Here is a 15,200-nt window from a genome sequence, read left to right as displayed (position 1 = left end):
TTGATTACAATTTTTGAAATAACCAAAAGCAAACTATACTTTTACTGACGGTCTAATTTAAATAACAAAGTTGAATAATAAAAAAAAATTAGCTCATGTCATAATGCCTATATAATTATACTTTTGTTGTTGTTCAAAATTAAAATTATTAAGCGGTGCCATTAAAAAAAAAAAAAAATCAACATCTCTGGTTTTGAAGATGATGTCGATGTCACCAAATGTTTCGGATTCTGCGTTCATTTCAACATAATTATCACAGCTTAACCACAATGAAAGCGATAATATTGAATAGAACCTTACAACTGCTGCTTCTGTATAGGTATTTCTACCTCAGAAGCTACTTTTAAAAAAATCTTTCTTACATCTGCTATTTGGGCGATCCCTTTTTCGTACGAGGAAAACCCGCTCAACGAAAGGAATTTCGATCTGATGTTGATCTTGGAAACAATACTAGATTACGTGTTTTTGTATAGAAGTATTACCGTCCAGAATGTATTAAAGCGTCCAAATAATACAATCCAAACACAACATTGATCCTCAAACAAATTTCGAGAATTTAGTTGCAAAAATAAATGTACTTCACTGCGGCGCATTTAGTTACCAACGGTATCAACAGACAACATCTCATCAGTAGTTACTGACAGTGGTTACAACACTTTTCTTCAGACGACGTCAAGCGGAAAGCGCGCATTTACAAAAAATTGAATGAAAATAAATTACTTACCCGCATTCTTCCTAGAATCAACAGTAGATACCAAAAGAAGGAAAACGAAAGAGCAGACTGCATAGGAGCAAACGCCAGCAAGTCCGCTCGCCATGTTGCTGCTAGTTGCAGGTCTCGTGTCAAGTCTCGCGGCTGGCGGGGCGCGGGGCCCGGCAGGGGATGACTCGGGCGACAAGCAGATGTCACAACACACTGGTGGACTGCAATGCTCGTCTTGACCTTTCATGTCTAAATTTTTCTGCGTTAAAAAGCAGCTTTGAAGCACATGGCTCATTTTACTTTTGATTCCACGTACGTGGAACGTTTAAAAGGCCACGCAATGCTGGCTGCGCGGGGAAGGTGGAGAATCGATACTTGATTATTCAAACACATCTGCGGCGTGCACGGGCACGAGTTGAGTGCTCCAGCACTAAGTTTAATATAAGTGAAAATAATGCTTCTTTAATTAAATTTTTTATTTCAGTTGAATTTGAGAATGTCTGATGGATCTAACTGACAGTTTCCACCTCCACATCCTTTGTAGATCATAATAATACCAGACGATGTCCCGGTCATTTTTACCTGACAGATCGATGATATACTTCATTTTCGATGAGAACATGACGGACAGAACGTATTTGATGTACAAAGTCAGTTTATCTTCATAAAGCATACATATCTTTAGAAAACTTCCATATAAGGCTGATTCCAGCAAATTTAATGGTAGAGTATCCTCAAAATCTGTCTGGAGTGAATGATTTAATATTTGTATGTATAAATGCATAAATATGTTTCAGCACATACAAGTGGACAATATACATCTCAATAACCGTAAGAAGTATTTTATGAAGCGCCGTAAGTCAATGTACTTGATGCCTGATTCGTAAATTGAGTCCTGATGCCAGTGTCGGATGATACGTGGAGGAAATGTAAAAATAAGCAAGGAATACTTTTCTGCTTCTGCCATTTTGCTGTCATGTCACCGGCACAAAGTGCATTGATGAAGAGTTGAAGAATGGGTAGAAAATAACCCTTGATTGCTCAAGATAGATTGGAAGGATTTGAATATAGACACAAGCTGGATAAACTAATTGGATCGACCACTGAACCCAAATTTGATGAAAATCTAACAGAGGATGATATCAGCAATAGGAATCAGAAAAACAAGAATTGTAAATAATGACCCGATGTGAGATACGACCGAGAACCCCATGAACATGCTAGTTATTCAAAATACGCAAATAAACTGTGTTATGATAATAAAGCAGTCCTCTTCTATTGCCTCTAAACAAACGGAGTTTAACAGCAAAGAAGGATCCTTCTATCACCGGCCTTTCTCACCAAAATCAAAAGTTCAATGTTTGTGTTTGGACTGGTTTTCACATCACAGTTATGCGGAAATTACTATTTGCTTCTTAGGCGGGGTTGGGGTCACATATGTTGAAACGTGCAAATGTGAAATATGAACCAGTGAGAATCCCCGTCCAGGGAAAAAACAAGGACAGGAGACTTGCGCTGTTTCATGTTTTTCCTTCCTTGTCACCATGAGACAAGGTGTAGCGCTGGACAAGTGATCACCTCACCATCAGGTTTACAGCAAGGCACTGTGATGGTGTCACCAGCAGGCTTGTAATAAGACATTGAACCCTCTGTGATGATGTCACCAGCAGGTTTACACCAAGGCACTGAGCCCTCTGTGATGGTGTCACAAGCAGGCTTACAATAAGACAATGAACCCTCTGTGATGGTTTCACCAGAAGGCTTGTAATAAGACATTGAACCTTCTGTGATGGTGTCACCAGCAGGGTTACAATAAGACATTGAACCCTCTGTGATGGTGTCACCAGCAGGCTTACAGTAAGGCACTGAGCCCTCTGTGATGGAATCACCAGCAGGCTTACAGCAAGGCACTTTTATGTTGTGGCTTCGTCACGACAGCCTAGCTGGATGGGCAACCAGGGAAGCGCCATCAGCGAGAGGGGAATTCCCTGGAGACGCCCTCGATAACAGGGATAGTGTGACACGCCACTATCAGAGGTGACAGCGCCGTTCGCGCCCTGACAACCAGAGGCTGCGAGGCAGCAGGCCATACGCGTCACGCGGCTCCCAGACGGTAAAATCCGGAAATGGGCAATCGGACTTGAAAATGACAGATCATCTTGTAACGGTGAATTGTCGGTTTATTGCTTCCCATTGCTTATGGGAAGAAGACAAATGGCAAGGAATTAAAAAAGAAAAGAAAGATAGTTTCAGATGGAGCAAAGAAGAATGTCTGGAACCAGGGAAGCCAAGCAAAAATAAATAAACGAATCAGAAAAAAATCGTCTCATTTAATACGTGTTCCAAGTGTTCTAACTAAGCGATATAATTCTACGATCCTCAAAGAAGTGAACTGCGAACCGGACAAAATCAAAATCGGGAGTATCCAACATGTCCAAAATGAAGTACAAAACAAACTGCACGAAAAAGTGACCTCTTTACACTCAAAGAAAATATCAGCAATTTAGCATAAAAATAAACATTAGTGCACTTTACATGCAAAAAGTACATAAACGCGGACGCACGCATGCATGCACACACGCAAGCACTCACATAACACACACAGGAGGGAGAGAGTAGGAGGGACGGAGGTATAGGCAGGAAGGCAGGCAAGCCTGAAAGCAGGAAATATTGAGAGACGAAAGGTGTCGTTTTGCAATCAGTCTTAGTGTGGAGGAAGCTGTCAAATAATCGGCTCTGCTTTTTTCTAAGCTTCCAAATGATAACTTCCGCCATACATCATCGCGAATGAGAAAACAGCTTGCACAGACGCTTCGCGTGTTGCTCAGCCGCAGGCAAGGATTGTCAGAACAAGAGAAAAGCTAGAAATTTTGTCAAACAGCAACAAAAAGGGATCTCAACCGACTTCTTGCAGATACCCTTGCGGCTTCTATATACGCTTGGAGGGATTTCCGTTGTCTCGTTTTAAAAGAACTTTGTGCGTTTGTGCGAGCGGACGTGCATGCGCATGAGCATATGTGTATGTCTGAGAGAGAAAGAGAGAATGCCCATTGTTATCAAGTAAAAACTTATTCACAACTTGCAATCGTGTGCACATTTACTAAATTTTCGATGAATAATTAGGTGAAGAGTGACAGTCTATCAGAAACTCTGTATGATGGTGAGATGACTTAACATTTGATATCAGTCATCCTTGGTTTAGGTATCGTTTCTAGGTTCTAGGTGGAGCAGTCCAGAGTTAAAGCAGATTTTTATTTAGAAGTTTCTTTCCTCCGTAAAACCGACACATGTCATCCAACCACTACGTAGGTTGAGGTGTGTTGTTTAACTGCACTGATCTCCACTTCGAGCAACTTTTAGCTGCTTTTTCCCCTCGACTAAGAAAACCACTCTTTTCTCCATGTCGCAGCTTAATATACCTGGCGTTTGAAAGTTTGCCAATCTAGTTTTTCTTTACGCCATTCTAGAAATTACATAATGTGGCCTCAGCACACCTAGCCTATCAGTTCAAAATCCGTCAAATTTCTCGTGGTATTTATTTTTTTGCCGGCAACGGGTCCGTTATTGCCATAGTGATCTTGATAGGCCAAGCACATCACAGGAGTGTCATCGTTTTGCTCACTTCTCCTTCGTCATCTTCAGGGAAAGTCCGCTTGAGACGATGCGAGTCCAGCGAAAGCAGTTCTAAAACGCTGTCTCACCCTTCATCCAACGTTAAGTACACATCAGCCACCTGACAAGTACATCGGAAATCGGTACCATTGCTCTTGAAAGGCTGATCGTCTGAACTGCCGACTGTCCAATCGAAGCGACGATCTGGTCCCCCTCCCATGCCCTCCCCCAAGCCCCGATGGGGTCCCTCCTTTCTTCCTAGTAAGATCAAGACGTCACGGCAGTGGGGTCACTACATAATTTCCGGTGCTCTGTCTGCCGCAGACTTGAGATCACAGGGCGCCGCTAGATCGTTCAATTTTTGTCCTTCTTAGTCGATGGATTGACAGCAGACATGCGCATGGGCAACCATTGATTTCATCGGAAAAACGTGAGGCCAATTAGGGCGTAGGACAAGCACTTCTGGTCCTGATGGGTGAGAAAAACTGATTTCTCCCGTCTACGACCTGCCAGACGTCAGATTGGTCAAGACACTCGGCTCACACACAGCCATGTTCATTAGTTGGCCACAAGATTGCTGTTTAGGGTGGCAACAGTAAAAAGGTTTGTTTAGTTTTGTCCCTGTGGCTCTGTAAACACTTGTCCTCAAGGGTACTTGAAGGAAGGTGGACACCGAAATTGTCAAGCGAAAATCAGTTGGATGACCGTCGCATGCAGGTCCCGCTTGAGGCCGAACCAGAAACCATCCGGTCCATTCCAATCCTTTCCTTCCTTCCTACGACGACTAGTGATGGTTGACCAGCATAGGTCAACCTGTACAGGTCAAAGGATGAATGAATGCATGAATAAATGAATTTTCACGGTCAAGATGCTTAAAACAGAAAAAGACTCCTTAGCAAGATGTGCTGATGGGCGTACAAGTATGGCACGCGGTGGCAACGGTCATTGCCACAAATCACTGGGTAGCACGTTCATGGGGGAAAGCATTTAACCTGAAGAGTGCATTCGAGAACTCCACAGCTGAATTTTAAGTTGCTATCTCTCCATTTTATCTGGCTACCAGCCGTCATTAAATACAGTTCTACGACAGGAACACAAGCTCCTCAACCGAGTCAGATGCCGCAGAATCGCGGTGATAGAACAGATAATTGCACAGGCTGCCGGACCGTCCACCGGTTTGAGGAAACACAGGGTGTCCTGATTTCTGATATGGCAGAAGGTGAAGTTATCTCCCTTTGCTCACTTCTGTTCTATAGCAGCGTGTGTGCGTGTGATTTAACAAAATAGATGCTCGTGTTAAAATCTATTAAACTTGAAAATATTAAAATCTTATAAGAGATATCTGTCATATAAGAGAAGCTAGTTAATGCCATTTCCGAACCCTGGAGTTGGCTTGACTAACAAAAATACCCTCCCACACAAGAATGGGGAAAAAAGAGAAGAAGAAGCAAAAAAGAGGAAAAAAGAATTTAAGACAAATAAAAAAAATCACTCCGCTGATCAACTTTATTGAATAAAAAGATGTTCATCTTTATTTCAGGCAGCCTCAGCAGCAAGCATCCCGATCAATACTTTGTCAACAAACGCCAGAAACAGACAGAAACAGCTCTACGCTTGTTTGCCGTGTCTTTGTCATACTTGTACTTTCCAGAAGAGGGTCATCCTCCTTTTAAAAGGCAGACAGCATCACGTGATCAATTCTTAAGATAGTAGTGGTGGTGGAGGAAGGGGAGGATGGTGGAATGGCAGGGGAATCTGGGGTGCTCATCGTGAAAATATCAAACAAAGCAGCGAGAGCTAGGATCGAGGCAGAAAGACGGAGGCGAGAGGAGGATACACAAGATGTGAGGGCAAAGTGATCAAGGAAAATTGGGGGAAAATATCGTCGAAAAGGAAGAAGAGGGACAGGAATCCAGCTGCAGGAGTGTGTGAGGGTGTCGGACGTGTTAGATGTGTTCATCAGCCCTTTGCCACTGTATAAACCTACCATAAAGAAGGCACGAAAGCAGGCCGTGTTTGCCCAGCTTTCTTCCAGAAATAGATGCCACTGGCTGTTATTTGTGATATGGCTTTGTTTATATAAGGACAGCTTGAAAGCAACGATCTTCGTGTGAGCAGGCATAATGGCAGGTTGATATTATCGACAGGACCTCAGCGCAACAACATTTTCGTGAGTGAAATGTCTCCGAGAGGAAATAAAACCAAACAAACAAAAGAGAGGAGGCAGAGGAATGTCTAGAAACCAAGGAAGGGAAAATTAAGAGAAAATTAAAAGGCAAATCCTCCATCTCAACAAGAAAAAGGATACCGCAAGACACATTAACAATCAGTAAAAAGAGTTGAAATTCCTTGCAAATAGAGGATCAAAATAATCACACAAACATGTTTTTGAGACAGAATGAGGGGTGGTGAAAGAAAGAGATGGAGGGGGAGAGAGAGAGGTAGGGATAAAGAGAGATTGAAATCAGATAACCTCTATGGTTGCTGTTCTCTTTGAACTATTTTTTTGTACAGTTATCTTTTTTTCTGTTTGCGTTAATGGAAGCAGATATCTTTCTGTGAAATACAAGACGACGTTTTCCCACTTTCTTATTTTCTTCTCTCACCTCTCTCTTTGTCTGAAAATAGTCATAAAAGAGTTAATAATAATATGGTAGTCGTATGAATGGCGGAACACGATTCTTCCCATGTCTTCCGTACAATAACACCTGCAACATGTTGATGTACACACACCCTTGCTCACTTATACACCAGCACGCGCACGAACTCGAAAATGGACACGATACAAACTGCAACCGATACATCAGTGACGTCATCTCTTAAGAAACCCTCGTCTTTTACCTGCATGCGTGGGCAGGTAAATGAAGGGATTGAGGTAGGGAGGGGATAGAAAGAGGTAGGGAGGGGATAGAAAGAGGGAGGGGATAGAAAGACGTAGGAAAAGGATAGAACGAGGTCATGGGGGGAGGGAAGGAAGAAAGAAGGTAAAGAGAACGAAGGACTAACAGGAATCGCCTCCTCGTCCATTGCTGAGAAATTCCAGCAGAATGAAGTTGAGGCCAATAATGGCATCTTAAGTGGACTCCTCGGCACAAAATCAATAGCGGGTGCCTTGCACTATATCATCGTGGCCGACGTTTCTGGCAAAACGAAGAGCTTCTCCACATCATAATATTCATTACAACTCTTTCGGCATCAAAAGAAGAGGTTAGAGTTTTCTGTAAGATGAGAAACACGGAGACAAACCTCTCAGCCACAAGTTTACTTTGGAACCGTGCCATTAGAGATAGCGGCCTGGTGCAAGCAGCAGGAGAGAGAAAACATGAGGAGGGAGTGAGATGGGGTGGAGAGCTCAATAAGAAAGGGAATCAAAGAGCGTGAGTATTTGTGGTACACAAATATGACACGCGCGAGAGGCTTTTTTGTGATTATTATTCTTTATTCACACACACGCGCGCGCACGCACGCACACACAGGATTTAGTGAAGCAAGTTTTATGATCGTAACGCTCTGTTAATGGTGTGAGCAGACAGAATAAAAATATCGTCCCCCAAACATATGTCCTATCTCCTAAAAATGATGTTTACAGACAGGACGATTGTTTGCATACAACTGGCGGTGGCGCTTAAGGACTGTCCTGATGAAACACTTTATACCTCCCTAGTTATGCTTCCCATCGCTCCTCCCCACCCTTCCAGCCACCCCTTCCAACCATCTGACCCAGAAACATCTCCTTCCTTTCTCTAGGCCGGTCCTCCTCTGCCTGGACCTCCAGACTATCAAGATGCCCACGACGTGAGTGCCGTGTGAATCACTTCCACTCTCCAGCAAAAACTGTTCGAGCTACTGGACAAACCGTTGACCAAGACCATCATCATCATCATCATCATCACTGTGCTAAAGCTGTTGTGCTCCACCACAGTGTCTGACCATACGAGGAGCTCATGGCGTGTCGGAGACAGCGCTGACTTGCTTGAGGACCTTCCTGTCCTTGGCTCTCGCTGATGTCCGCGCGATTCTCGTTAAGATGTCGATGCTGAGGCTCATGGTCTAGTACTATCTACCTTAAAGTCTAAATGTTCAGTTCCGTCTATCCCATCAATCATCTTTGCTACATCCACCCCACTCCCTTCCCGAGTGTAGGGTTAGGGTTCAAAACAGATGTCCTTCCAGTCTGTCTTGTAGACTTTGGATCCTCCACTGGCCAACTGTAAAACCAGAAGTGTTCTTCTTATGATTCACTGTGAAACTTAGTCTTCCCTTTCTGGTTACTATTATAAGTCTTTCTGTCGTTGGTTTACAGTTTAGTTGAAAATGTGAGTGCTACTTACTTTTTAGTCTCGAGGTTCTAATCAATCGTTTTCTTCTGTGACTATTCTTCTCTAAGAACAGGGCCACAGATATTTAAAAAAAAATCTTTCGACAAAATGTAGATGATTTATTACTGCGACACACAAATAAAAAACCCAATTCCCCTCGCGTACATATCATCGCAGATCCCATCAGCATCCTTATCCATTAGCAAGTACAAACGCGCTCCAACATGACTTAGACACACGATCAAGATGTCAAGGGTCATCGCCAAACTTCGTCCAAGCACCAAGCAAGTCACTACCTCACCCCAACTTCATCCCTACCCTAACCCCAGCTCCTTGATCCATCTAGATGAAAAGAAAGAAGGATGATGTACGTGGGCTTAGCAATAATAACAAGAGAAACGCAATATATGGGCATTACGGGCAATATAAATTAACAGAGTGAATGAATCAAATACTTGTTTAAGTCGGTCTTTCAGGACTACAGGACTTTTTATATTTTATATTTTTTGTGCCCTGAAGATTTGATAATCGAGGTTGACGGGAAAGTACTGAGGGTTTGTATGCAAGTGACTCTCTTGTTTTCTCTTGAATGTCGATTTTTTAATTTACTTTTTAGAATTCAATGAAGCGTTGCAGGAAGGACCAGAACCAACTCCTAGTTTTGAAAATGCAGACCATGACCATGACATCTCGCTATCTTCGGAAGACGGTCATTCGCCAGTGTTGCTCGTGCATCGATTTCTGACCCCAGGTTCTCCTCCGAGGCCGCTCACTTCATCAGAAGTAAAGAAAAGGAGGGGGAGGGGTTGTGACACGCAATAAAAAGGTTCACAAGATCTCGACTTTCGATCGGCTTGGGAGTTCCTGTAGTGTTTCCAGGCTGCAGGGCGCCAGGCTACTGTTTAGGAAGCCGATGGACGACTTTCACTCTTTCTCCCCAAAACTGTGGTCTCCCGTCTTCGTTTTCCCCCATCAGGTTGTGACCATGAAACATGTTGGAGAGTTGTCCTCCATTAGACGCGGCGAGGCTGGGAACTGAACACATGCAACCGTGCAATGTTGTTGAATTCTATGGTTCGATTTTCCACCTGTTGCTTTCCTGAACAGACCTAGAAAAAAGACGAGAATGTTGTGAAAATACTCATCAGTACAGGAAAGAGCTATGACAATGTGCATTCAAAAGAATATGTCATGGTAACGACAGCAACCAGGAGAAAACGAAGAGGAAACCAAAAAGTATCTAGGAAACGGAGGCCCTCTCTTTTTTGTATGAACCAATTATGATCGACTTTTTCTTCTTCCCACTTCCACAAACTGACAACAAAAATGCTCTGAGAACAGAATGGAAGATGGAAAACCTGGCAGACCTTAAAGAAACTAGGCGAGATGGGAAAAAAGCAGAAAAAGAAGAAAGAGTTAAAGGTGAAGGGTGAAGGGAGGTGAATTTAAGGGGAGGGGCGGGGCGGGGTGGGGCAGAGGCAAACATGCAGATGTGAATTGATGACATCGCTGACTCGGTTACCGCTAAATGCAATTCTGCACTAAACACAGCCAACTAATCAGCTTCAAATTGTGTCCCTGCCACTTCGTATGCATGAAGCGAAGATTGTGGTGACAGCAGGGCCTTGTGGCAGTCCTGGGTCACACGCAGGGCCCCAGCATTGGGTTGCATGATGGTTGGCGTCTCCTTTTCCTACACAAAATATACAGAAACTTTGGAGGGTGAGTGGACGCTAGGGACGCTTCATGCAAGCTGGCGCAGTGGCTTGCTGTGTGCAGCTCAGGCAATGAGAATTTCAGAATAAACAAAGCAACAACAAAAGACAAGGCCACCTCATAAACATTTTAGTGTAAGGGACCCCCGTGTTGGCTTTCAAGAGAACGTAATGCTACATACATCCTAAATGCAGTGTCACTTTTTGTATGTGGAATTTGTGTATCTATATTAATATATACAGCTCAAAATAATCTAAAGACTAAATTTGTTTTTGTTTTGGTTCAGGGTTTATAAATAAGTCGTTATAACTGATACAAAATATTACTAAACAAAAAAATAGCTTCATCCTTTAATAGACAACGAGAATCTGTTGAGAAATCAAACTGTCCTTTTCGAGGGATCAGTCTGGCTGTGTCAAGACCTTCATATCGAGTGTTGCCAAGGGAAGGTGATGTGATGTCCATGACCGACTTCCAGACTATAGGAGAATTTGTCATCTTGTTGGCTTTATTGGAAAGAAGAGCAAACACCAGCACACTCTTAAAGCAGCTGCAAGCAGCCAGCAATGCAATCTTTACTGAGCAGTTGACCCACTGATCCATCGTGATATCAGCTCCGCCCCCGACGAGCACGGTGCCACCTGACATAGATGGGCCAGTGCTCTGTTTTCCAGCGAATCCCACTTTGCCACGTCTTTTCATGATGGCGGAATGGAGGGAGAGAGACAGAGAAAGAGAGAGAGAAAGAGAGAGAGCTAACAGGATACCACTGTGAAGAGCCATGATCGCTTCGGTAGCTGTCTAGTCTCGTGTGGAGCGGGGAAGACCTACACAATACTCCAGCAACAAGCACGGGAATCTGAGAAGTTTATGCTTCACGATAACATTGGGTCGCCACGTGTTCACTACCAGGCGCTACTCTCCGGGATGACAAACGCCGACTACTTATGGTTCAAGACTTCAAGAGGTTCCTGCAGCATCAAGCTAACTGCATGGACTGGCAGTATGTTCACTGGTTCATTTCAACCGATCACTTGTAGAGCAATTTGGATTGCTGATTACGAGATAGTCCTCATCCACAAGCTGACCTTTTACTGTCTGGGTTTTTTTTTTTTTTTCATTACGAGGGGTAGACGATCTGCCAAACGACTCCGAGGACATGTTTAGTTCATGAACCAATAAGTCACAATGACTGGAATGCATACAGATATATCTGATTTTGATTCTGTTCTGGTATTCAGTTTATAAAGAGGGCTACGTAAATCAACGTATGTACTATTTCTGCTTAAATTTAGTATAAAAAAAAATTATTCTCTAGATTAATCCCTAAGGTACCTTTGTGATTCATTTTATTGAATATGAATGTGTTCTCGTAATCGTTCTTTCTATTGTTTTGAGCAGTATACCAAAGCACGCATTCCTCACAGGGACATCTCAGGTACAGCGCACGACAATATCAAATAAAAAATGCTACAAAAATGAATAAATATAATTTAAACATCAAATAAATACAAATTGTATAACTAAGTAGAGAGAGAGAGAGGCAGTGATGGTGTGTGAATGGGGGGGAGTGGTAGTGGGGTGGAAGAACGCGAGAGGGGTGATTTATAGTCTGCTTGTGGTGTTCACATAGTCTCACACAGCATTTTAATTTAAATACTTTTTAAATCTGTTCAGTTTATTTGACGCCGCAGGTGATAAACTGCAATGGACGCCTTCTTCTTTAGAGCAAGGAAGGGAACTGCCTTGACTTGACAAATAGTGTTTTGTCCAATCTTTGACTTATTGTCACAATACAAACATATTCAAGAGGCTGTGCGGTCCTGTTAACTCACACACCTAGGTGAATCAGTCTGCGTGTGAACTGGACCGTGAAAATGTCACACATACCAACGCTGAAAAAATGTAGGTTAGCGGAATGAGTCAGCGTGGATTTGTAACTTTTGTATTCTGCTCTCATGTTGTAGGTGCAGTTTTTAAAAAAAAGATTCTGAAAAACTTATGAATGTTCGATTCGTTTTTGTCAGTGTCAGTGCTTTGTCAGTGTCAGTCGACATGATAGAGTGGTGTGTTTATAAAGGTTTTTTTTTAAAGAGGTGTGTAAACACCCAAAACGTATTCTTGGCTTCTTCTTCGGCGTGAATAGCTTCTTATGCAACGAGGGTCTGGAGTAGTGGGTCTCGGTGGGTTCAAATACATTTAACAGTGTTCTTACACAGATCATCAGATGACGTTCACATCGATAATATGCTAAACACCCACGTTCTACACACTCTCTCTCTCTGGGCTCAAATAAAAATATTTCGACAACTTTCTCACACAGATTATCAGACGGTAACACAGAGTTGATGATCTGTGTAAGAACATTGTTGAAGTAAAATATTGACTATATGCGAACATCTACACACACGCGCGCTCTTTATTTTTTTTTTCTCTCTCTCTGAGCGATAGCGTGCCCATCTATTTCCGTCCCTTTCAGTCAACCCTCCTTCCTTTGAGTCTTCTGTGGTCCAGAGATACCAGGGTACGTAGCCACACTGTGTAAGTGCCAATCGAACCGGAGTTGCTATTTTGAGCCGAAATATAACAGCATGGAGTGTGGCTGCTTGTCATATAAAGTTCAAAGGTGTTCCATAGTTCACAGAAACACGCTCACATTTTGAAATGAGAGAAAGGCGAAGTACGTCTGAGTACTAGGAAAAGAAAACTGTAGCTTCTGGCCTACTCACTAAAAATACAATTATGTGTATAAGTTGCATATAGTCAGATGGTTTAAGAAAGTGATTATCAATTCCTTATCTACCATGACTTCATCCCCATGGATTATCTGTTGAAAGAAATAGAAAATATAACAGTGCCACAGTGGTTATTCTACAACAGACTTTTGTCTGCGGTGGCATTTCTGTAATACACGTAAGTCAGGTTGTTCAAAACTTATGAACTAAATTTCACTGCTGTTGTCACTATCAAACGAAAGAAAGAACAGTCTGGTCAACATATTACACCTGTCATCATACGTACAAAACGGCGCACACAAGTGCCTGTGTCATCTTGATTTTTCTTTACAGAGCTCTCAGCCATCCTTCCTCGTGACCATGAGGCCTACACAGCCTCGTTCCGGAAGGCCGGAAGAGCCGTGCGTGAATAAGATCCATTAACGCTTTTTTTTTTAAATCAGCGGATGCACAGTGTGGGACGAGCGCAAAGGCCAAGTCACCGAGTTTTTTAAACTACAAATTTTCTGTAAATTTCTATTCTCAGTGTATATTAAGTATATTATGGTGTTAAGTATTGTATCAACGGGCAATGACTATAGTCGATGGCTGGAATCAGCACAAAGTTAACGACGATGATGAAGAGGATCCTCGTCGAAATCTCATAAGACATCCCGAAAGTTATCTTGGGCGAGGTACACTAGGCAGAAAATCCGCGGAAAAAAAAGAGGAGGAAGTCAGAGGCAGGGGGATATTTTTGAAGACCATTTGGCTACACACTGGATGCTGTGGACCAAGGCAACAGGTCCGTTACTATTCCGCTATCGATTGCTGGGTGCTTCCTTTTAGATAACTTGATCATGTCTGCGCTAACCCAGATTGATTTTCAGCCTCTCAGCCTGTCCCTACCCTAGGTCCGTTACAGTTTAGCCACTATTGACATCATCCAGGATTTGGGGCCGAGTTGGAATCATTAAAAATTTAGCTCATTGGCTGTTAACATCGTTCCTTTTTTTCAAACTGGTTTGTCTTTACTGTTACACTTTTTGCACTACTACTACTACTACTACTACTACTACTACTACTACTACTACTACTACTACTACTACTACTACTACTACTACTACTACTAATAGCACGTTATCTCAGCCTAAACAGGGTACATGCACTTTAGAAAAACCATTTGACATTTTAACTGAAGGAAGAAAAAAGACACGCGTAAGTGTAATGTTAACCCCCACACAGTGCTGATATAATTATACATATAAAAATAGAAAAAACAAAACCACTGAGACGAAAACAAGCACAGACACATCAACATGGATACAAATGTATTTTAATGTAACATAGACTTGTTTGCCACTACTGCAGCGAGGCTCGTAATGTCATGGGTTCAGATCTCGATTCGGGACACACGTCTTTATCTCCAAATGTGGCATTTCTTGACAGGAGTTATTCTCGGAAGGTTTCTCCCAGAACTTCAATCTCCCTCCTGCCCTTTTCTCCTGCCCCCCATCGTTTCTCATACGTACAGGGTGAATCACCCCTAGGTGAAAGCCCTAACCCTCTCAAACCAGCCAATCAATCACGACAGCAGGAAGATTAACACCACGATCTGCGACAGTTGAAAATGTCGTTTACTCGGACAGACAGGAACGGACGAAATGCAGTTTAGCTGCACTTTACAGGATTAGAGGAGACTACCAGAAGGAAAACATAGCCGGACGAGTGGGTAGGTGGGGGTTGGCGGTTCCAGTCATCATCGGAGACACCACAGATGGCGGCGACGGGCCGGTCACGTGACCATGGCTGGACAAGCATGCTTACTAGACCGCATGGCGTGTCGGCGGCGCCAGTCTCTCTGGCCCCTGAGGGGCTCGTGACCCTGATCAAGGCAGTCCCCCTGGACTCTCGCGTGCTGATCTGTTGCTGGCACCACAACACAGCGAGGCGTCGGAGTGACGCCCCCCTGGCCGAGGGTCGGGATCGAACCCCTTTCCCGCAACTGTCCCCCGAGCCCCATCCCCTTTAAACGCCCAGCTCCGCGCTCGTCCATCAGGTTTGGAGGAGGAGTGGGGAGGGAGGATGAAGGAGGAGAAAGTGCTGTCCAGACGAGGGGGTTGCCGCATTGCTCGT

At 43.3% G+C, this 15,200-nt stretch overlaps 1 protein-coding gene across 3 annotated transcripts in view; it reads right to left on the bottom strand.

Annotated features, from left to right (window-relative positions):
* The window catches only part of LOC112564486 (plexin domain-containing protein 2-like), a 32,094-nt gene extending 31,220 nt beyond the window's left edge, over positions 1-874 (bottom strand). For all 3 annotated transcript variants that reach the window (XM_025239334.1, XM_025239335.1, XM_025239336.1), the window contains exon 1: positions 725-874. In XM_025239334.1, the coding sequence (XP_025095119.1) occupies positions 725-818 (94 nt within the window). In that variant the 5' untranslated portion in view covers positions 819-874. The remainder of the gene's footprint in view (positions 1-724) is intronic.
* Positions 875-15,200: the final 14,326 nt, after the last annotated feature.

This window comes from Pomacea canaliculata, linkage group LG5, assembly GCF_003073045.1.
Source record: "Pomacea canaliculata isolate SZHN2017 linkage group LG5, ASM307304v1, whole genome shotgun sequence".
Classification (NCBI taxonomy): Eukaryota; Metazoa; Mollusca; class Gastropoda; order Architaenioglossa; family Ampullariidae; genus Pomacea; species Pomacea canaliculata.
The sequence above is the reverse complement of the archived record's forward strand: the minus strand, read 5'-3'. Positions and strand labels throughout refer to the sequence as shown.